At 30.9% G+C, this 22,832-nt stretch overlaps 1 protein-coding gene across 3 annotated transcripts in view; it reads left to right on the forward strand.

Moving 5' to 3' along the window:
* LOC145314587 (uncharacterized) overlaps nt 1-22,832 on the forward strand; it is a 64,165-nt gene that overhangs the window by 19,245 nt on the left and 22,088 nt on the right. For all 3 annotated transcript variants that reach the window (XM_080154567.1, XM_080154570.1, XM_080154568.1), the window contains 4 exons: nt 43-131; nt 17,696-17,786; nt 18,274-18,340; nt 18,736-18,852. In XM_080154567.1, coding sequence (XP_080010693.1) covers nt 43-131; nt 17,696-17,786; nt 18,274-18,340; nt 18,736-18,852 — 364 coding nt within the window. The remainder of the gene's footprint in view (nt 1-42; nt 132-17,695; nt 17,787-18,273; nt 18,341-18,735; nt 18,853-22,832) is intronic.

A 22,832-nucleotide genomic window follows, 5' to 3' on the forward strand; every position in this document is an offset into this window, starting at 1 on the left:
TTCTATCTATCTTTCCATCCATTTATGTATCTATCTATCTAGGAGTACCATAAGATGCAGACAATGTTAACAGAGACGAAGGACCAACTCAGCATGGCTGAAATGCGCGCTGTTCAGCTTAATCAAAACAGGTTAGAACAACAATCATAGAATAGTTTTGATTCTTAGTTCTTTTGTTCATCAGTAGCAAAACTTTAATGGTCAAATTAAATTTGTCTTTCCAAACCTAATACTAGCAGAAATCTTAAGTGACAAGTCAACGGACATTAGATTTGTATAAATCCCCATTGGCGATAAACAAAAAGAACCCTTATGTAGATTTAAATATTTGGTTGAAAAGTTGGGACACTACAAGTTTAAAAAAAGTTTTGAGCAAACGTAGAAGATTATGTGGTGATAGAACTTTGGGTACCAGAGAAATTTTCGATTCAATTTTCCAACCCTCCCTGACCAATGGAAAAGAATATATAATCCTTAGGCAGCTTTTTGCGATTTAATTATGACAGTTCATTAGTTTGTTGCAATCATATTTGTGTTACTTTTGACTGGTACAAAATTTGAAGGAAAAATATAATTCTCTTAGGAAGCAATACCAATCAATTTTAGTAAATTAAATGTTTGTGATGAACTTTTTCTACCTAATTAAATCAATCCCCGCTATGTACATAATGAATTGAACGATGCTGCTTTAACGATAATTAATGGCTTGTCCTAATTATTTGAAATTATCTCAAGCTGGGTAAAATAATAAACTGTTAAACTACTAGCCTTAATAAAGATGTTCTTACAATAAGAATAAATAGTTTTAACACTCAGACAACCTACCCTTTAATTAGAATACCATATATTGACTTGAAGTTTTACATGTAACTGATTTGTAAAAAGTTTATTTTATGTTAGATTAGGTTAGATATAGGTAGGATACAAGGATTTTCCTGTTGAAATTAGGATCCGGCAAGGTTAGAGTACGATTCGGGGGTTAAAGAAATGTTTTTCACATGAATATAACAAAAAATATGGTCAGGTTTAGTGTTAAAAATAAATTAAGGGACAGTCCTGTATTCTTACAGATGCATAAAAGTCGTGACATTTTACTCTATTAATCACAAAACACAAGAATAGACTTTTCAAGAGATTCCTTTAAGTTACATTAAAGTAGCACCAATGAAACTAAGAGAATGAAAGAAAGAGAGGGAAAGGAAGTATAATCTATTTAACTCGTAAATCTAATTTTAATTTTATAAGCAGCTGTAAAAATTTAGTTTACTAATTGAGAAATTCATTTTGACGAGGCTAACAAATTAGACAAAGAATTATTAGATAGATAATTATATTATAGATAGAAACATAAATTCATTATGATAAAATGAAATATTAATTGCTCAGATAGATAGCTAATTCATAGAAGCTACGCAATTCATGAATTGGTATATAGATAAAAAAAATAAATCCTCTTATATAATGTAGTAAGCTTTTTTTGTCTGTAGCGAAGGATCTCACTAAGCGCTTAATCTAGATGGTTCTCCTTTACAGTGAAGCTTCTTATGGGTCCTGGGGAGGTTTTTAAAAACTATTTTGAGGGAAGGTACCTTCATACTCTCAATATAAGGTGAGCACCCACAAAACAAAACAAAATTCTTTTATTTTTCTTTTAAAAACTCAAATTGTAATTGCGGGGAATCGGCTTTCTCCCTACGACATTAATTGCCCCTAGAGACTTCTAGGAGGCGTATCCGCTAGTAAATAATATTTAATGCAAAAATAGATAGATAGATAGTTAGCCAGAATTATGAATAAATATATACATGAAGCCATTATGATAAAATCAAATATTTATTGCAAGGTTTGTTTTGCTCAATTTAATGAATGCTACTTTCCTCGGTGTTTATACAATTCAGACAAAAGTTTTTGAAGCACCGCTAATTTAATCAATATCATGAACGACCTTACGTAAAACGTAGTTATAAAACATTTATACTATAAAATTCAATGATAATTTTAACCTAACATTGTCCATTTTGACTGCCAAATTGTCTTTGTTATAATTGTTCTTTTATTTTTAAAAGCTAAAAAAAGGAATATCGTAGAACAGGAATGTGCTTTAAAAAGTCAGTGTATTTACAAATTGTGTACATAGTAGTAACAACTCTTAATTTTAATTGGCTAAAAAGTTTAAGACACAACTCTATATGCAATGCACTTCGAATTTGGTTTGCTAATATTGAACAACTTATCTTCATAATTAAATCTTTGTGTTCTCTAATGTTCCCAATTTCTTATGTGATTTTGTATAGACACTAATAGCAGAATTATGCAAGATTTTATCTAAAGCAATTAAATATGACTCCTATAAATAGTGTTCAAATAATCTGTAATATTTAAAATATTTTTTTTAACCCCTTGGTTTCATTTGGAAGATTATTTATGTTATGAAACTCTATCCAATTCACTTAATCTGTTTAGAAGTTCTTTTGTCTAAAGCGTCTCTAGCATCTAAGAGGGTTTTGTAGGTGAGAAATAAGCTTTAAACCATTCCGGGACATTAAGCTTTTTTACATAAAGGAAAACTCAATCTGCTCAGCGCCCAAGATCTTAACGAATGAACCAAAAAAACACCTTACTACTTAAAATAATAGTTTGTTCTTATGGAATTCTTTTTTTGTTCTTAAAGGGTTTAAGGCTATTTTAAAGCTTTGCTGTTAGATTTACTCAAAAATATTAAGTATTGTAAAAACATACCCTAAAAACGTTGTGCAATAAAATATGGATAATATTTTAGCATTCATTTTTATGTGGCTTACTTATATTTCATGGACTTTCTTAATTGGATGTAAAAACATTTAGACATAGAAAAAAACCCAAATAAAACTTTATTATTTACACAAATATAGAAAAGCTTAATATATTTCTCGACCATTTCCAAAGAAATTTATATATTTGAATATATTTTATGATACTCTAGCAAAAAATACGATGGAAAATAGTACGCAATATTTCATATAGACAGACATACCTTCATACATTCTAGTACTTTGGCAGACATTCAATTAATTATAGAACGACTAAAAATTTTGTTCCAATGATTTTGAAAACAAACAAATTAAATCCTCTAAAATTATACACATTTCTTATAAAATTCAGATAATAAGAAAATTGTAAAACTTATATATCTCCCAATCAACAAGCGAATGAAAAAAATCAAGATATTTTTATACCAAATCTCCTTAACAAGATTGAAAGTGATTGTAGAAAATGTTTAAAATATGATTGATTGTTAATGTATTATTGTTTAATGATGGTTCTTTGCCAAACAATTATAACTATATATTATTTGATGCAAAAGATAGAATCATGGACAAAAGAGAATTAGGGATTGTTATATGGAAATCATCAAAATCTTAGCCTATGATTCAGTGGCGTGCAGAGGGTTTTGCCAGGTTTAAGATTTTGACACCTCCCTTTAATAAAAGATCGAGGGTTGTGGGCTGTAGATGTTTGTATTACAGACAAGAGGGGTATATTTTTAGTGTCAGGGGGTTGGATACACCCCCCTTTTGTGTCCACCAACCCACTTAAAAATCCCAAAAGCGTCTAAATTAGTAAACTGACGCTCGAAGCGCGCAAACAAAAATTTCTTTAACGCCTCCCTTGAATTTAGGAGGCTGTGACTTTTTTACCCTGAGACCACTTGGCTGTTTTTAGTGGATGTAAGTTGTAAAGGGGTTTACTTTTTTGCCAAGAGGGTTTATTCACCCCGCTACACCCACCTTCTGCACGCCTCTGCAATCAATGCTTGAAGTTATAAGCTAGGGGAGAAACCTTTAGTATAAAGTAATGTGTATATGATAAAATTATGATATTCATGTAGAGTCACTTAACAGCATGCAAATTAGGAGGTACAATACAATACTACCAAATTTTAAATGACTTTATTTTTAAAACGTTTATTCAATATAATTTTTATAAATTATAAAGTAATTTTTCATCCTTATATTTATTATTTAATCAAGAATGGCTCCTAAAGCGTTCTGTTCGGTAGTTGCAAAACAAGGCGTCTTGTTTTTATTATTGTTTTATTGCCTTATATTATTATCTAAGAATTTCACCCGTTTGCCCTTTGATGAGTAGCTTTTATTCGGGGTAAATTAAATTTTTTTCTATACTTAAAAATGAAAATGAAAAAAAATTGATTCACACATTGAAAGACCGCTAGATTAAATCTTATTATATTGCCACGAGGCAAGCCTTAAAGCTCATTTTCAAGCCCTGTCTGCCAAAAAATGCGCAACCTTTTAGCAAATGGGCGCAAATTAATTTTCTGGGGGGATTAGATGTGTGTATTTTTGATTAATTTCTTTTGTAAATTAGATTTAAATCATGATCATCTCACATCAAAGCTTATAACAGAATCTAACACATTAAAAATTAAAAGTATGAATAGGCATACATAGAATTAGAAGAAAAAAAAAAGGTCCAGTGAATGTTATTATTGGAAGCACTGCAGTCTGCAACTCTGGAATTGAGGTTCATTCGTCCAACAATAACTCTATTAACCCTTACAGATCGGGCCCCAATTCCCACCCTAATAGATCGAGGGGGGGGGGGGGTCATATTGACCCCCCCTCTATCTCGGCTCCGTTACAGTTAGAGACATACTTTTTTTTCTGGTGGTTCATGTGCATAGTTAGAGAAAATTACTTTTTCTAGTCATAGCTGTCAGACCGCTCCTTAGCCGCTTTTCAGCGGCCAGCCGCTAAATATTAAAACGGCAAATAACGGAAACCGCCATGATATCATTGATGTTCATTGATATCCCAGTATTCACCAAAAAATTTTAGGTCTCTATTTTATACACAAAAGTCCTAATGAAGAAATTAAGAATTATTTAGAATTTTTTCTAATTTTGGTGCCACCTAACCGACTTTGACCGGACGCCACGACCGACACAGACCAGATATCCTTATAAGACCAACTCTTGCCGACGTATAATTACTTAACTTAAAAAGTCATGAAGTCACAACTCTCTATCTTACCTAAAAAAAAATGACATTGTAAAAACTAGAGGGGGGGTCAATACACCCCGATCTGTAAGGGTTAAGAATATTACTTAAAACTTTTTGATATCTTTCAATGTGAGATTTATTTAATAAATATTTCATTATAATTTTACATTGTTACTGTACTAGTACTACTATTTATTGTTTATTTCGCCCGCTTATTATCACATTAATATCTTTAACAATAAAAGTAAGGTTATGTTATATTTGGTATTTGGTAGCCTCGCAGGGCTGTGACACTGAAGATATAGGCCAACATTGTTAACCCCCCCCCCCCCATTAGAAAATATTCACTTTTTTAAATTTATTTAAAAATATGGAGATGGGGTTCTGTCCTTGCTAGGTATATTAAGGGAAAGCACAGAAATCTTCGTCTGTTCTATTTTCAATTCTTTTGATTTAAACAACAACATTTCAACATTTTTTTTGTTTATAAAGGTTGCCATAAAATGAATATAAAGTATATGAAACACGAATATAAATGGTTATTAATAAGAAGCACACAAGAAAATAAGTTTTACTCAGAGATTAAAGTATTCATTAACCGCGCAAAAATTTTAATAAAGTTTGATTGCAAAAAATACTAATTCCAAAACAGATTTATTGCATGGTATGAATTTCATAAAGTTAAATGTATAGATTAACTGTTTATTGATTTTGTCCTTTTAAAACCTTCTACTATTAGAAGAATCTATATTTTTAGCATGGGTATTTAAAGACAAAAAAAAGTTATCAATGTTGGGGTTTTGGCCATTTCTTTATTAGATTGTTACAGTGTATTTAGAAGCTGGAATCTATTATGACACCAATGTCTAGAAAGTTGTATAAGTCTGTTTCAGTGTGCGTCAATGCGTCACTACGTCTGTGCGTATCTTCAAGTACGCGCGTATGTCTTATGTAACAATTACGCACAGAGAAAGAGAGAGAGAGAGAGAAAGAGAGAGAGAGTGAAAGAACGAGAAAGAGAGAGACAGATAAAGGGTTAAAAAATTATTGGCCATCTCGTTGTTGTTATGTTGCTTATAACTGTATTTCTGCACATATAATAGAAATAATATAGAGTGACTTTACTCAAATTTATATTTTTTTCACTTATAAATTGTTCTTCATGATTACACACATATTCTAATTATATAGAAGATGTACTTCTGATAAAAGTTACCCTACATAAACCTGTTAGGGATTACTCTAAAGTTAATGGATTAAAGCACGAAGATTTGCCTTCTGTAATAAATAACATTCCCTACCCATACCAGAGTTTGGCATTTGATTAGACCACTCTGAACGTAAGTGATTAACTTACTATTCTTTGCAATACCTTGAAATCGACTCATTTTCGACGTTATATGTTTTGGCTTTAATAAAAAGTGGACGTGACGGACATTAAAACGACATGCTATTTTTAATATAATGATTCGTCAATATACGCTTCGACTATTTGATTTTAAATCTTTTAAAATTGCTCATGGCTGACTTTATATTGGCACATAGAAAAACACAATCTCCATATATATAGTTTTCTTACCATAAGATGCTAAAACTCAACTTTCTCTAAATTAAACCAGACTAGTAGTCTAATCACTTAAATCAATAGAAATTCTCTCAAATTCTATACTGTATCTTGGCTATTTTAAGTTCAACCAATACGAATTTAGTTCAAAAATGGTATAAACCAAATATATTAGAAAGCTTTACTAGCTTATTTTAACTTGAATTTGAATTATGATACTTCTATGGCCTTCGTTATTTCTTATTGATAAATTTAATAGGCATCATCAAATGATCAACATTTTACACATTCCAAATTTAAATTATGAATGGACTTATTATTACCTGGATGTTACACCAGATTATCGTGTTCTATAATAAAGTAAAACTCAGACGGGATATAATAACAACACCCCCATCCAACTCTTTACCCCATCCCCATATCTTCTACTGGATGAACGAACTGACCAATAAATGAGTTTCCCTGTCATAATATCCACGTACATTCTATGTCCATTAGATTAGACTACTTGAACTTTTCATTAAGCAATTTGATCAATTATGATAAGAATTTTATTAAGAAGCAAGGACAATTATGTCTACAAGAAGCGGAGCTAAACAAGATTTAACAAGAAATAAAAGAGAGGACAATATGCTTTCATACAGCTATTTTTATGTTTAAAAAATAAACTTTCATTTATTGACTATGTATGTTCTTTAAACTTTAAGTTTCTATAAAGATTTTTAACTTTAGTTTTACAGTATAAGACATTAATATTAAAGATAAAAATTTAATTGTGATAATATCTAATTTAAAAAATTAGGTAACCATGTTTGTTGTAACAATGGATTTATAATTACTCTGATCTTAACCCAGATTATCATGTACTCTAATAGCACTTGTAGCTGGCTAAAATAGCGGTTGCCCCATCCACTCCCTTTTTACCATCTCCTCCCATCCCACTGTATGAACGAACTGATCAAAAAATGAGGTTCATGTTAGCAACCTAAATTGATGACAATTTTCACCCGAATAATATCCACGTATATTTTATATCCATTGTTCAATGTTGTAACAGGTAGCAGAGTCATTGTTTGTCTTTATGTCACTTTGTATTTGCATTTAGTGACTTTAACATCAAGTATGAAAACTTCCATAGGTAGTTTGGTTATAAAAGTATTATAGTAAATCATATTAATAGAAAAGAGTATGGTTTGGTTGTACCCTTTTTTTAAAATGAGTATGGTACTTTTCAAAGAACGCTCTATTTAGTTTAGGATAGTTTAGATATCGTTAATGAATGTCCCCGCAGTCAGGGGCGTCCAAGCTTTTTTTTTTGGGGGGGGGGGGTAAATTTTTTTTAAGGGGGGGGGGTAATTCGGTTTTGGGGGGGGTAAAATGGCGCGCGAAGCGCGCCGCAAATTTTTTTTACCCCCCCCAAAATTTTTACCCCGGGGGTAAAATTTGCTTTGGGGGGGGGGGATAATTACCCCCCCTGAAATCTGTTGGCAGGGGTGAAATTTGTTAACCCCCCCCAAAATTTACCCCTGGGGTAAAATTGTTTGGGGGGGGTAATTTAAATTTTATTAAAAATTTAATATTAAAAATGCGCGCGAAGCGCGCAAAAATTTTTTTTGTTAGAGTTTTTTTATTTTTGGGGGGGGTATTTACCCCCCCAAAATTGTTTGGGGGGGGTAAATACCCCCTACTAATTGGTTGGGGGTGCCTACGGCACCCCCAAGGTAGGGGTAAATTTTAAATGGGGGGGGGTAAAATGAAAAAAATTTTGAGGTGCCTACGGCACCCCCAAATTCGTTTGAGGGGGGTAAACGCCCCATTACCCCCCCCCTTTGACGCCTATGCCCGCAGTGGCTAGAACTGTATATTACAATGGTAGATTGTTCTAAATTGAATAAAAATGTTGTAAATCATATAGTGGCTGTACCACTAATTATTCAAACACCTATTATTTTGTTAGCAGCTTAGTCGTTACATGCTTTAATAGAGATAAGTATTGAAGAAAAATAGTAAGAAGAATTAATTATTCTAAACAAATTTTTTTTGGTTGGTTCTTTTGTAAACATAAAAATGGCTGAATTTTTCTGATTATTCTTATAAAATGTTTTATATACTGATTGGTTGACAATCCCTGTTTTTTCTCATCAGTATTCTGTACTTCTTCGTTGTTTTCCTTCAAAGTGCCTAGTCGATCAAAGAAATTCATCCTCTTATTTTGAAATGAATTAGAGGGTGTGTTTTTCGTTTGTTTGTTTATTACTTTTAGGCAGGCTACTTTATATTGAGCACTAGATAACCCAGCAGACTTCAGGCATAGGAAAAAAAAGACCCCTCCTATTTACAATTTATTTTAAAAATAAATCGGAAAGGCACCTTAGGGGAAGCTCTATTCAATTAATTTTTCATAAAACTTGTCTCTGTGATGAGTAACACGTTTAAAGTCTCCCCACCCATTGTTTAATGTTAAAATGTCTTTCCTTATCTTTAAGAATTACAGTTGTTACAAATTAAAAAGGCGGTTTCTAACATCTTAATGGATGATTTGTTACAGTAGCTTATTTGCTATTATAGTACTAAAATTTACTGTAACTTATTAAAGAATTTTAAACCATAAAACAATAAAAGATTAAGCTGTCCTTTAATTCAAATTTTTAATTGATTTACTTAGCCTAGATAAAAAAATATTTGGACAGAATTAGGAATCTGAAGAAAAAAACAATTTACCTTTAAATTTAATATTGGAATAATTCCTGAATTGAAAACAATTTCAGCCTACTATTGCACAAGAGCAAAGTGATAAATCTGTTATTTCATGGTATGAGACAATTGATGTTTTCTTTAAATTAAGATTTAAACAGTAGTTAGTACCCTTCTATATATATTAAAATTGTTGGTGAAAAAGTGTGGAAACTGAAAAATTATTCAACTTAATAAAAGTTTGTTAAAAGTCCTCTACCGTAATAAAAAAGAATATATATACTTTTTGCCTTATTTAAGTTATTTATTGCGTGGTTAATATAAGCCAACAAGTTTTTTTTTTTAAAGTGTTCACTTGTATTCCCAAATCAATTTAATTATAAAGAAGTTGCGCTACTGACACTATGACCAAAATTATCTGTAATTACAAAATTGCAAATGGACTTTCATAAAAGATAATTAAATGTTGCAAATCCAAATTGCAAAATGTCTCATTTTTCTTTATGAGTAAGAAGATGTGTGTGTGTGTGTGTGTGTGTGTGTGTGTGGGTGTGTGTGTGTGTGTGTGTGTGTGTGTGTGTGTGTGTGTGTGTGTGTGTGTGTGTGTAAGTGTGCTGATTATCTACTGGGCTTGCAAGGTCATTGTTAGGTTGGGTTTTTAAAAGCGAAGCTTTTCTATAATTAGGGTCGGTCCGTCCGTCCGTACGTCCGTCCGTCCGTACGTCCGTCCGTCCGTCACGGATAGCTTTTTTCGTTAATTTAGACATGTTAGAATTGTCCTATCGATTTTAAATTTTGCATGGTGATTCCTTTAGTAGTTAGGTACGATTTAGAAAGCGTAGCAACTCTATAATCATTACCAAAATGTCCGTACGTCCATTTTAAACAAGTTGATTTTTTTTACTTTTTAAATAGCTTTTTTTCGTTAATTTAGGCATGTTAGAATTGTCCTATCGATTTCAAATTTTGCATGGTGATTCCTGTAACAGTAAGGTACGAGTTAGAAAGCGTAGCAACTCTATAATCATTACCAGAATGTCCGTACGTCCATTATAAACATGTTGATTTTTTACATTTTTAACAACAAATTTGTATGTGACCTAATTATCCGATTGGTCTGATTTTTGGTATACTGATTCCTGGGACAACAAAATACAATATTATAAGCGAAGCAACTCTATAATCAAGTGCTAAAAATGTAAGTATGTCCATAATCATTATCTTGTATCAAGCAGTTTTTCAACAAATTTACTTACAATTTTGCTTTGTCTCTTAAACAATCGCATTCTGATTATTCAGTTCTGACATTATACAAGTGTTAATGTCCGTTTGTCCTACCGTTTCAGAGCTTCGCTTTTATGGATGTTGTCATCCTTGTTAAATAACAATTTATAAAATTATACAATTTTTAGAGTATAATTCTTATTTTAGAGGGGGTAAAATTATCATATTACTTCAATCTAAAGATTCTTTAATTTATTGATTAATTAATGCTTCGCCCTTAGCCTCTAGGATTTTGGTTTTCCAAATATCCCTTCATCGAACAGTAAAAAAGACAAATACAAAGCTGTCCTGTACAGCGCGACCACTGAACAGAGATGTTAATGTCACTGAACAGAGATAGACATACTACCTAATTTATATAAAAGGTTTTTTTTAAATTATATTATTACTACTAACTCTGTGCCCGTCCTTTATCTGCTGAAAAAATCAAATTGTCAAAAATTGCAAAAATAATTTGCAAAAAAAAACAGAAAAATATGCGCGAAATATTTTGGCATACTGGTTGTTTATAAGATGATGGTATGGTGTTTAGGCATACCAACACACACACACACTGATAATTGTTACACACAGACACACAGACACCCATACACACACACACACACAAACTAACTACATACCAACCTGTTTAAATGGGACAACCACAAAAAAAGCTTTTGGAAAACCGCAAGTGCAAAATAGCTAATGTTTTAAAAGTAATAAGTAAAAACTACCATTTTTGCTTATTTTGGTATCTTTTTTGATAAATGCAAAAGTAGGTTGAAATAGTTATCAATGAAGATGATATAAAATCAATTTGGACTGTTAGTAAATGTCCTGTGTAAGTTTTATGTAGTTAAAACTTTGGAAGCTTCGCAATAGCTTCTAGTTGCTTCATCCCAAGAGTGTTGTAATTTGTTGGATGTACACCCTTTATTAATTTTTTGGAGCCGTATCTCTTGGCCTCTCCTAACCAAATACAACCTCCAAAGAACCAACAATTAGCTTATTAAAAATTTGTTTCAATCGGTCCAGCAGTTTAAATGATCCAACTGGACTTATATTCTAACACACAAGTTAGTACTTTCTACATAGGATATTTAATGTCATTATAATTCGCTGTCCGTTTTCTTAATTTTTGTTGTTGTATTGTGATACAACCACAACAAACCCATTGTTATAACAGCAAAAAAAGGGGTTCTTAGAGCACTATAAAAAGCCCTCATATCCAATAATTAAAATTTTGCCATATTTATACACATTCATACTAGCTAGGGTCGTTTGGTGCGGAGATATTATACATTAGGGCTTGGTATGTAGATTTATCCCCAACAAAAAATTCAAAATAATAGCATAATTAAATTTTTATATGTCTAAAATTTTGCAGAAACGTAAAAAATTTTACTTCATGCTGCTATATCAAGTGCGTCAAGCAAGAGTTAGGGTTATGCCATTGCTCAAAAAAGGTGCTAAAGGCCCAAAACATATGTATAGTTAACCCAAAGTGGTTGTGATTTGAAAAAAAATACTAAAGCTTGAAATTTCTGCTAAAAGACATGTTCTTTGTTTTTATGTATATTCAAAGTTGCGCATAAAGTGGACGTTGTACTACTTGTGTTCTTTCTAAGGCTCTAGTATGCTTTTTAGAATTAATCTTTTTCTTATGCTTTATACTAGGGAGACAGCGGACAGTAATCGGTTTCAAAGCCATATTGGAAAAAGAATTTTAAAAATCTTTTGTTTTTATTCATGTTGAGATGGAATAAGTAATCAGTAAAGCAAATAAATTTTTTTTAATTGACTAAAAATTATGCCAATCTATTTGATACTTACTTAATATGCCAAGTCAAAACTAAACCTCCAAAGATTACACTAGTCCCTAAAGTTTTAAAATAACGTTTTCTTATTCGTTGGCTATTCATTAAGCTAAGAGTCCAAAGGTATCAACTACTAATTGTAATCTACAGAATGGATAATTTTGTGTTTAATCATAGCAGTTGTAAAAATTTATCGGCAATTGTCTTATCCCTACTTTACTTTGCAGGATAATTTGTCTCTGACGCTGAACTTTAGATTTCATGTTTTTGAAAAATTGTAAAAACCCATATGTGTTAAACTTTGACCTTCATATTGACATAAATATGCACACAGTATCACGAGATACCAGATAATATGGACAGGTATACGACAAAGTTTTGGGTTGAAAGGTTGTCCTTAACCTTTAATGAAAAAGATAACTAATTTAGAAAAGGTTTTTCATATATGTACTTTAATAAATTGAAGCGAATGTAAAATAAATTTTTCTTCTTTCAAGGTAGAGGGGCAAAGTGACTCAAAAATCATGTGATGTCATAAAAATGATGGAGATGAGAGGAGAAGTGGAAAAGGAAACCCTTGAAAAAGAGATGGACAATCACTCATTTTTATGACGTCATATAGCTGATTTTTAGTCACTTTGTCCCTTTACCTTTTAAGCTATTTTTTTCTATAAAGTATCCTTATCCGTGAACTTGAAATGCAACATTTGACAAGTTTAATGGAACAAAACAATCATGAAAATTGAAAGCAAAGCGGTATACGTATTCCTAACCGCCAATTATTTAAATTACATAAAATGATAAGGCCAAAATCCCTTTTTTTAAATAGATAAATTAAAATAGAAATGAAATACAAAAAATGGAAATTAATCATCGACCTTAAAAAAAAATTGAGATATATTCCAAAAAAATGGAACAGGAATTTTAGACGGAGTTAAAAAAAACACAAACATAACTTTGTTTTTAGTTTTTGTTTAAAATATAAAACAGTACCAATAACTTGAAATCATTCTCAATTGCATATTATTTATAAAATATTCTTAGCAAATATTGATCTGCCTAAATGGACATAAAATACGTAATCATTAAAAGATGAAAATTTGTCGTCAATTTAGGTTGCTAATATGGTCTTTTTTCGTCAGTTCGTTCATCCAGTAGGTGAGAAGGGAATGAGGTAACGGAGGTGAATGGGGAAAATCTTTATTTCAGCCAGCTGCGAATATAACTTTATTAGAGTACATAAAAATCTGGTGCAACATCCGAGTAATAATATATCGATTTCTCAATATTAACTTTGCCTTTTTCTAATCCTGTACCCTATTCTAATTGTCGAGAGGGCGTAGACACAAACTGTTGAGGGTGGGATTATGATAAATTAAGAATTAAAATGCATTACGACCATTATTGCAGATAAAACTAACAGATAAGAAGAGGGTTGGCTTTTTAGAGCAATTAGATTTTAATTTAAAAGCCATCATTTTTACCCCCCACGATTTTAATTTTATTCTACTTTACATTTTTATATCATTCTATTTTTTGTCTGTAGCTTAAGTTTTTGACCGAGTAAGTTTTCCATTTTATAAAAGCTTCTAATAGGTCCATAGATGGTTTTAGGCTATTCGTTTTATATATCTAAGGTTGATTGTAGGCTATTTTCTTACTTTCCCTACTCCCAAGAAAACAGAGTTCCTAGATGCTTGGAGCGCAGCCGCAAGTTTAAATACAATTCAAGTGAAATCACCTATAAGGTGTAGGCGCAGCTGCTATATTCATGAATTCTAGTGATAAAGCATTATGATAACCAGACAAAATTCAAACAATTTTTTAGGAGATTTTTATCTATTACCAACCAACATAACAGTTGAAAATGATAGGAATAACTATTCTAGAAATTTCCTTATAAAAAACTAACAGTATACTTGTCTGTCTGTGTGTACCTTAATATCTTAAAAATATCTGGACTGATATGGTTCTCCTTTATAGAAAAGCTTCTTATAGGACCAGGGAGGTTTTAATTTTGTTGTTGAGAATATTACCTATTTTTTTTATAAAGAGCTACTAGTGTTATACATTTAATCTTTAACTGCCCTATTCTATTTGAGAAAAAAAATTATTTTCTTCCAAATAATCTTAATTTGCCTTGTTCTCTCCTAAAGTACATAATATATATTGGTTTGTTTGAACTGCAAATTAAATATTAATCTGTAATGTTGTAACATTTGTTTGTCTGAATACAAGTCCTCAAAGATTTCTGACTTGCAAACTCATTTACATACATATAACACCTAGCATAGGGGCGGTGTCCCTTTAATACCGCTGTTTATTTTTTTTTCAAGAAAAAAAGTAGGTTTATAGTTTATATAATCTTGTTTATTGGACTTAAATTGACTGTATTATTGAAGAGTTATAGAGCAGCTGTTCACAGGTCATAAAAACGAAAAAGGAAGAGAGAAAAGAAAATGATAAAAGAAATAGAAAATCAAGAAACCATTATATTTTAATAATTCTTTTGAAGAATGACCGACGGGCCAAATATGGAGTAAATTGTGCTCGTTATTAAGGGGTTTTGTCAAAAAAAATATTATAATAACATTGTAATAACATCAACTAAAACATGATGATAGATAGATTTCTAAAGGCACACCTAGACTCACAAATAGCTAAACTTAACAAAAAAAAGTTAGCGTTAACGAATTTAAGCTTTTAACACTAAGTGAAAATACATACATATGCTTTGAACTTAAATTGCAAATATATTGTCATTTTTAAATGTTTCTGTGACCCTTGTAACTTTACGAATAAAAAGCTCCCCCAAAAGTCATTTTTATTTTATATATATTTCTTTTACAAATAAATTAATAGGTTTTAATCGCTTTGTATTATTGACAGCTTTCTGGGGATAATGATGTAAAAAGAAATAAGATTAAAACCAGTTTGGGTAGCCCTGTGTAGGGTCAGGTCTAACAAAACTGGTATTAATTCTGTGATTTGTTTTATTATCAGTGGAAAATTGTCTGTAATACGATGCTACACATGATTTTTTAGTATGGCTAAGAACCGGTTCTAATCCAGCGGGTATTAATCGGTTTCAAAGCCATAATCGAAAATGTAAATCTTTGAAATATCTTGTAAAATATCCAACCTTTCTAGTGGAGAAATTTGTTTGAATAAAAATACCGCTTTGATTATGATTTTTAAATCATTCATTGATTACATTACATTTTTGGGAAAAGGATAAGATTTATAGAAAATATGATATTGTTAAGTTATGGATCTTAAGGGATAAGACAATAGACGATAAATTGGTTTAAATATCCAATCAATACTGAAAAAATACCCATTCTGTAGATTTTAACAATTGGTAGAAAGGTTTGGACATCAAAGCTTTTTACAACAAAATAAGGATTTTATACTACCTAGTACCCAAAGTTTTTAGACAAAAATATAAAATATTCAATTAGTTTTGATATTTCAAATTCCTGTCTTGGTAAAATATTTTCAAAAGGTGTGTTTTACACCCATGCGAATTTTAATATGAATGATTAGATAATTCTTATTATAATTTATTCTAAAAATTTACACATTAAACATACGATTGAGATAGGAATACAAACTGAAGAAATTTTAAGTAATACCAGTTTTGTTAGCCCGGGATTTCGGCTAACAAAACTAATATTTAATTTATATTATAATTTATCGTTTTACTATTCGCGGAAAGTTGTCTATAATATGATGCGATCAATACCTATTAGAAATTTTTTACATATACTCCCTACCATTTCATTCCAATTGTTTGATATAATGTATCATAAGTTTCTATGGATCGTGGAAAGAAAACGAAGTAGCGTGTTTTGACGTATTTCACAGTAGCTTTTTTCCTATTTCTAGTCCCTGCGGGGCAAAATTAACATTTACCTAACCTAAAATAACCTATCCAAAAAAAAACATGATCCGTTTCATGGACATATTTTCAAAACTAGTAAAAGTGGCTGACTCAGATTATGACGTCAAAAAAATTAACCAATAAGAGGCCACTATAAATTTTACCATTGGTCAATTACAGTGTATACTGGCCTTTTATTGATTATTTTTTTTTGACGTCATAATCTGAGTCAGCCACTTTTACTAGCTTCCATATTTTCCCATTTTCATAATTGAAATTGCTCTTTTTATAAGCTAATATTGAATATATGCATGCATAAATTATTAGACTATTGACTTACTATTATTGAAATTGCCTATTTAAGTTGTAAAACATGGCTAAACAATCAGAGTAAAAGTAGATTCAATTTGAGATAAGTCATACAGGAATAATTCTAGATTTATACGCTCAGAATTTACTTTAAAAAATAAGTTCTACTTAATTATATTTTGTTTATGATGTTGATATATGTTATATTAATATTTTTTCAACTTTGCATAACATTATTTTTAATGAAGCTTCAGATCCAACTATTGAGCCGAATATCAGCTTCTATTATAGATGAGCTTCACTTAGATCTTGTGATGGTTTTAGGTTATTTTTAAATTTTTGATTAAAGTTTTGGGATGGTTTTATGCTATTTATTTAGCCTCCCTCTGCCCCTTCGAATACAGACCCCTTAGATGCCAGGGGACGTAGCAACCAATATGTAACATTATAGTAAATTTAAATTAAGGAAATAAATTTTGAATATATACTTATACCCAAGTACATATTATGTAATGTAGTAGGAGAAACAAGGACGTTTAAAAACATATTTGAGAAATTGATATGACATATACATTGTATTGCTTTAAAATGTGAATTGAATAGTAATTAAACTAATACAAAATAATATAAAACACAAACTTATACTGTCTTGATAACAGAGTGACAAATTGAGAAAGACTTCTAAACTATTGAATGAAAAGGACCCGAGAACCCAAGTGCTATAGCACACTGATTGCTGTTTTAAAAATTGAGGTTGTTATTCAATATGGGATTAGCAAGGATTAACTTACATTAAAGATTATTACTATGCACTTTAGACCAGCGGAAAGGTTACACAATAAGGAAAAAATGGTTTGAGTTAATAATATATTCAATTTTTTGATTTTATTATTTTTTTCTTTGCTCTTTTTTTTTATTATATGTTCATATCTTCATAAGGTAAGTTATACTCTTCTGATAAACTATTTTTATCTTAATTGCACTATTAAATTTTAATTAATTAATACTTTTTGTCTATGGTTAGGCAATGGAAGAAAAAATATCAACCTTTAGATAGATATAAACTGTTTACTGATAATAAATATTTGTGTCAGATAGCTTTTGGTAGATAAATTTAGGATAAAGTTTTAGACTATTTTTATGAATTATATTTTTTTTTCAGGCGAAGTTTATTGTGTGAGTTACAATCAACAAAAGAGGTTCTTATTTCCTCACTCAACAAGGTTCACCATCTAGAGATTGAATCCCGCAAGGTAAAGGTTTTATTCTATTTATAAATCTTGATTTCTGTGTCTTGAATGACTTCACAATTCTGTTCATAATTATGAGAAGGTATAGACAGGTTAAAAAATATCAAAAAAAAGTAAGATCCTATCATATTTTTATTTAATTACAAAATGAACAAAAACTCAAGGATCTAAAAGGATAAGACAATGGCTCATAAATTGATGTACATCCTCAATGATGATACACAAACTTATCCCTTTTGCAGATTACAATTAGTGGTTAAAACGTTTGGACAATCAACCAATGAACCACCAATCAAAATTCAATAAAAGGTTTTTAAGCAAACAAATATAAAAACGTTATTATATGACTTTGGAGACCAGTATAATAAACAGCCCAATGCCCCAATCCTGACAAAAACTGCACTTTTACTTAATTCTAACTTTTAAAAAGTAGCTAAATTTGTTATAATATTTAACCTAGAATAATTATATAAATCTAGAAATATTTTAGGTGCCTGTCCTACAGCAGAAAGTACAAGAGCTGGAGCGAAGGGTGGCTTCCAGAAAGTCTGACCTCAAGGAACACACTTTGATTACACACAACATTGATTTATTGTAGTTTTATTAAGACCTTATTCATTTATTTTTTAATGACTATGAATTTTATTCTTCTAGAAATAAATGTAAAAGTATAGATGTATAACCCAGACAACTACCTGGTTCCAGGATGGGAACGTTTTTCGTTAGCTTGCAAATTGCTTTCTGTGCGTTTGTAGTGACTTGGCTTTGTTAATATTTCCGACGCTATTGGCTAATATTCAAAAACCCACAAAAACACTTTTACTTCAATCTTTTAGATTCTTTAATATTTCAAAGTGATGATTCAAAGAATCTTAATTATATTAAATGACACCTTTATAGTGAAACTTTTCTTGATAAAATTAATCTAAAAGTCAAAGAGTGCTTAATTGATAGGCTGGAGTTCTTATTGGAGGAAGTGGAGTGCGTCCTTTGTCTACTATAGACAGTGGTCTATATTCTACAGATAGTACAGATAGTGATCAGGATCAAGACAAGTCTAAAGAACAAGGTAAAGATCCCTTGTCTACTATAGATAGTGGTCTGTATTCCACAGATAGTACAGATAGTGATCAGGATCAAGACAAGTCTAAAGAACAAGGTAAAGATAGTCCCTTGTCTACTATAGATAGTGGTCTATATTCTACAGATAGTACAGATAGTGATCAGGACCAAGACAAGTCTAAAGAACAAGATAAAGATCCCTTGTCTACTACAGATAGTGGTCTATATTCTACAGATAGTACAGATAGTGATCAGGATCAAGACAAGTCTAAAGAACAAGGTAAAGATAGTCCCTTGTCTACTATAGATAGTGGTCTGTATTCCACAGATAGTACAGATAGTGATCAGGATCAAGACAAGTCTAAAGAACAAGGTAAAGATAGTCCCTTGTCTACTATAGATAGTGGTCTATATTCTACAGATAGTACAGATAGTGATCAGGACCAAGACAAGTCTAAAGAACAAGATAAAGATCCCTTGTCTACTACAGATAGTGGTCTATATTCTACAGATAGTACAGATAGTGATCAGGATCAAGACAAGTCTAAAGAACAAGGTAAAGATCCCTTGTCTACTACAGATACTGGTCTATATTTTACAGATAGTACAGATAGTGATCAGGATCAAGACAAGTCTAAAGAACAAGGTAAAGATAGACCCTTGTCTACTATAGATAGTGGTCTATATTCTACAGATAGTACAGATAGTGATCAGGATCAAGACAAGTCTAAAGAACAAGGTAAAGATAGTCCCTTATCTACTATAGATAGTGGTCTATATTCTACAGATAGTACAGATAGTGATCAGGATCAAGACAAGTCTAAAGAACAAGATAAAGATCCCTTGTCTACTACAGATAGTGGTCTATATTCTACAGATAGTACAGATAGTGATCAGGATCAAGACAAGTCTAAAGAACAAGGTAAAGATAGTTCCTTGTCTACTATAGATAGTGGTCTATATTCTACAGATAGTACAGATAGTCATCAGGATCAAGACAAGTCTAAAGAACAAGGTAAAGATAGTCCCTTGTCTACTATAGATAGTGGTCTATATTCTACTGATAGTACAGATAGTCATCAGGATCAAGACAAGTCTAAAGAACAAGGTAAAGATATTCCCTTGTCTACTATAGATAGTGGTCTATATTCTACAGATAGTACAGATAGTGATCAGGATCAAGACAAGTACAAAGAACAAGGTAAAGATATTCCCTTGTCTACTATAGATAGTAGTATGTATTCTACAGATAGTACAGATAGTGATCAGGATCAAGACAAGTCTAAAGAAGAAGGTAAAAGTCAGTATTGATAGTTTACAGTAAATCGTCACTAGTTTCTAGAGGTACTGCATTCAAAGGGTGAGGACGACAAAAGAAAAATAGATTAAAACCATCCTGATACTTTATATCATAAATTAAATTACCTAAACCATTCTTGAAGCCTTACTTAAGCTTTCGAACACAGTAAAAGTGTCTGACTGATTATGACGTAAAAAAAAATTAGCGAATGAGAGGCCACTATAAATTTTACCATTGGCCAATAACGGCCTCTCATTGGCAAATTTTTTTTGTTACGTCATAATCAGTCAGACACTTTTACTGTGTTCAAGCTTTCCTATAAATTTATTATAAAAATTTTCAAAATTTAAAAAAATATTTCTAAGTGGATATTACCTAAAAAATAATTTATAACTTATGCTTTTTGATTAGACCGTATGATTTTGAAATTTGTATACCTAGTTTAAAATTGATAGAATGATAATAACATTTCCAAGTTTGTGATTTTAGCTATCGTTTATGATACACTGACTTACCTACGAATGAACATACCCTATAAATAGAAAAGCTTTGATTTCTTGATTTTGATTCTTGATTTGAAAACTATGTTAGTCTAAAGGAAAGCATTTCCTGTCGGCATTTTTAGAGACTTAAAAATTCCGACAAAAATATTTACTTTTTTAACAAACAATGAAGAATTTAATTTACAATTATATGCATAAACAATCATTCATGAACTTGATTTTATTAAGAAAATTTTATTTCAGGAAAAATTTTATAATTCAAAAGAACTTATAGTGAGAATTTATGCAAAAAGTTAAAAGATCATTGCATTTAATGTGTTGATATCATGATAAGATCAATCGTTGAAAATAAAATATTAAACAAGGACGATTTAGGAATTGCGATGATCTATAAAATTGCTGTTACTGTAGGTATAGTTAAAAATTAAGAAAATAATTAAAGAGACTTGCGTTTTTATAAATAATACTTGCAAGTTGCGACTGCTCTCATAGAATCTAGGAGCTCTGTATTCGAAGAGTAGGGAAAGCAGGAAAATGACCTAAATCCATCCCAAAACTCAATAAAATTATATACCCTAAAACTATCCTGGGACCTTTGTTGAGCTTCCATAAAATAAAAAACTCAATCGGTTAAGTAGTTATCGAAATATTCAGCTACTGAAAAATAGTTTATATCCAAACTTCTAAACAAGATGAATCAAGTAGTTCTAGCTACTGTGTAATAATACTTCTTTTAGATTTGAATATTCATTTTACCCAGGAAAAGGACATGAGTTCTAGAAATAAATTGGAGACGAAAAATAATTTAAAATTTGGAATTAATTATTATGTTCAAAATCATTGAAAAGTCTATTAATAGCAGTTTTTGATTTTTGATTGGACAGACATTAACACAATAATTATGACATGCTTAACTGGTAGATTAGTTTTCTATTTACTTTTCTTTTGATTTTTTCTTCAGTTTATTTATCCTTATCCTTGAATCAGCGGAACATGAGTTATAAACTGCAATAAGAGTCCCTTGTTTTGAATAGTAATCGCGCAAAATAAGCAGCTATGTTCACACATAAATTATTATGTTTTCTATTTCTACCAAAACTTTTCCTATTTCTATTTCTAATTTTTATGCTTTTAATAAATTTTCAAATTTTGAAGGATTTACAAAATGTATCAATAATTCCTCTTTTTCTGGGGCTGTTTTTCATAAGGAGTCCCCTGCAAAGCATCCTAATTACAATTTAGATCTTCCCTGAATAGTATAGGAGAGAATCAGTACCTGAAAAAAAGCTTTGGCCTATGGTTAGCATTTATCAGCATTATAATGGTTAGGTTTAGTCTCTTTTCGATAAGGGGGGGGGGATAGGCAGCCTTTATTTGTTGAATTATTAAAGTGTTTATGTTAGATTAGTTTTTAAACAAATAAGTAGACAGATTGTCAGATATACAGTTAAATGGACAAAGCAACACAGACAAGTAGTGTTGCAAAAATAGCAGCTTTTATGCAAGACACATAAAAGTCAGAATTAGACAAATTTCAGACTTTGAGGCATGTTAAATTTTTTATAATGTGCCTACGAAATTAAAATGACAGACTGAGAAAATATGTGCAATACATTTTGTCTTACAAAATTTTCATTGAAATAATAATAACTGCCCTTTATTTCACAACATAACATTTATAAAAAGATAGAAAGATACATTAGACGCCCAAATAGACAGAGTAATATTTTTGCATAGTAATGTTGCAAAAAAAGTAGGGACAAGAAACACCCATTCCTTCCTTCCTTTTTTCTCCATATATACATACAGGGTGAGGCACATAAATCCGGACTTTTTCAAATTTTTAAACAAATGAACATAAAATCGTCAATTTTAAAGATTTTATTGAATTTTAAAAACTGGAAGGCAGAATAGGTGTATGACTATTAGATTATTCAAAAAAATGGCCGCCAGTCTCATTCACCGCCTCTACCCGGCTCCTCAACCGCCAGCCTGCCCAGGTCAAAATGTACCTTTCTAAGCTGTCGAAGTTCTCCTTGAAAGTGGCTATGAGGGAGGTCTTTGTGATATGGGCACGTCTATTGGTGCATGCTTCAAAGTAGCACCAGGCAAAAAAGTCCATTGAATTAAGATTAGGCTGCTGGGAGGCCACATTTCCTTAGAATCGTGAGTAACCGCAGGATC

This window comes from Acartia tonsa, chromosome 3 (genome assembly GCF_053477335.1).
Source record: "Acartia tonsa isolate MP-2025a chromosome 3, ASM5347733v1, whole genome shotgun sequence".
In the NCBI taxonomy this organism is placed as follows: domain Eukaryota; kingdom Metazoa; phylum Arthropoda; class Copepoda; order Calanoida; family Acartiidae; genus Acartia; species Acartia tonsa.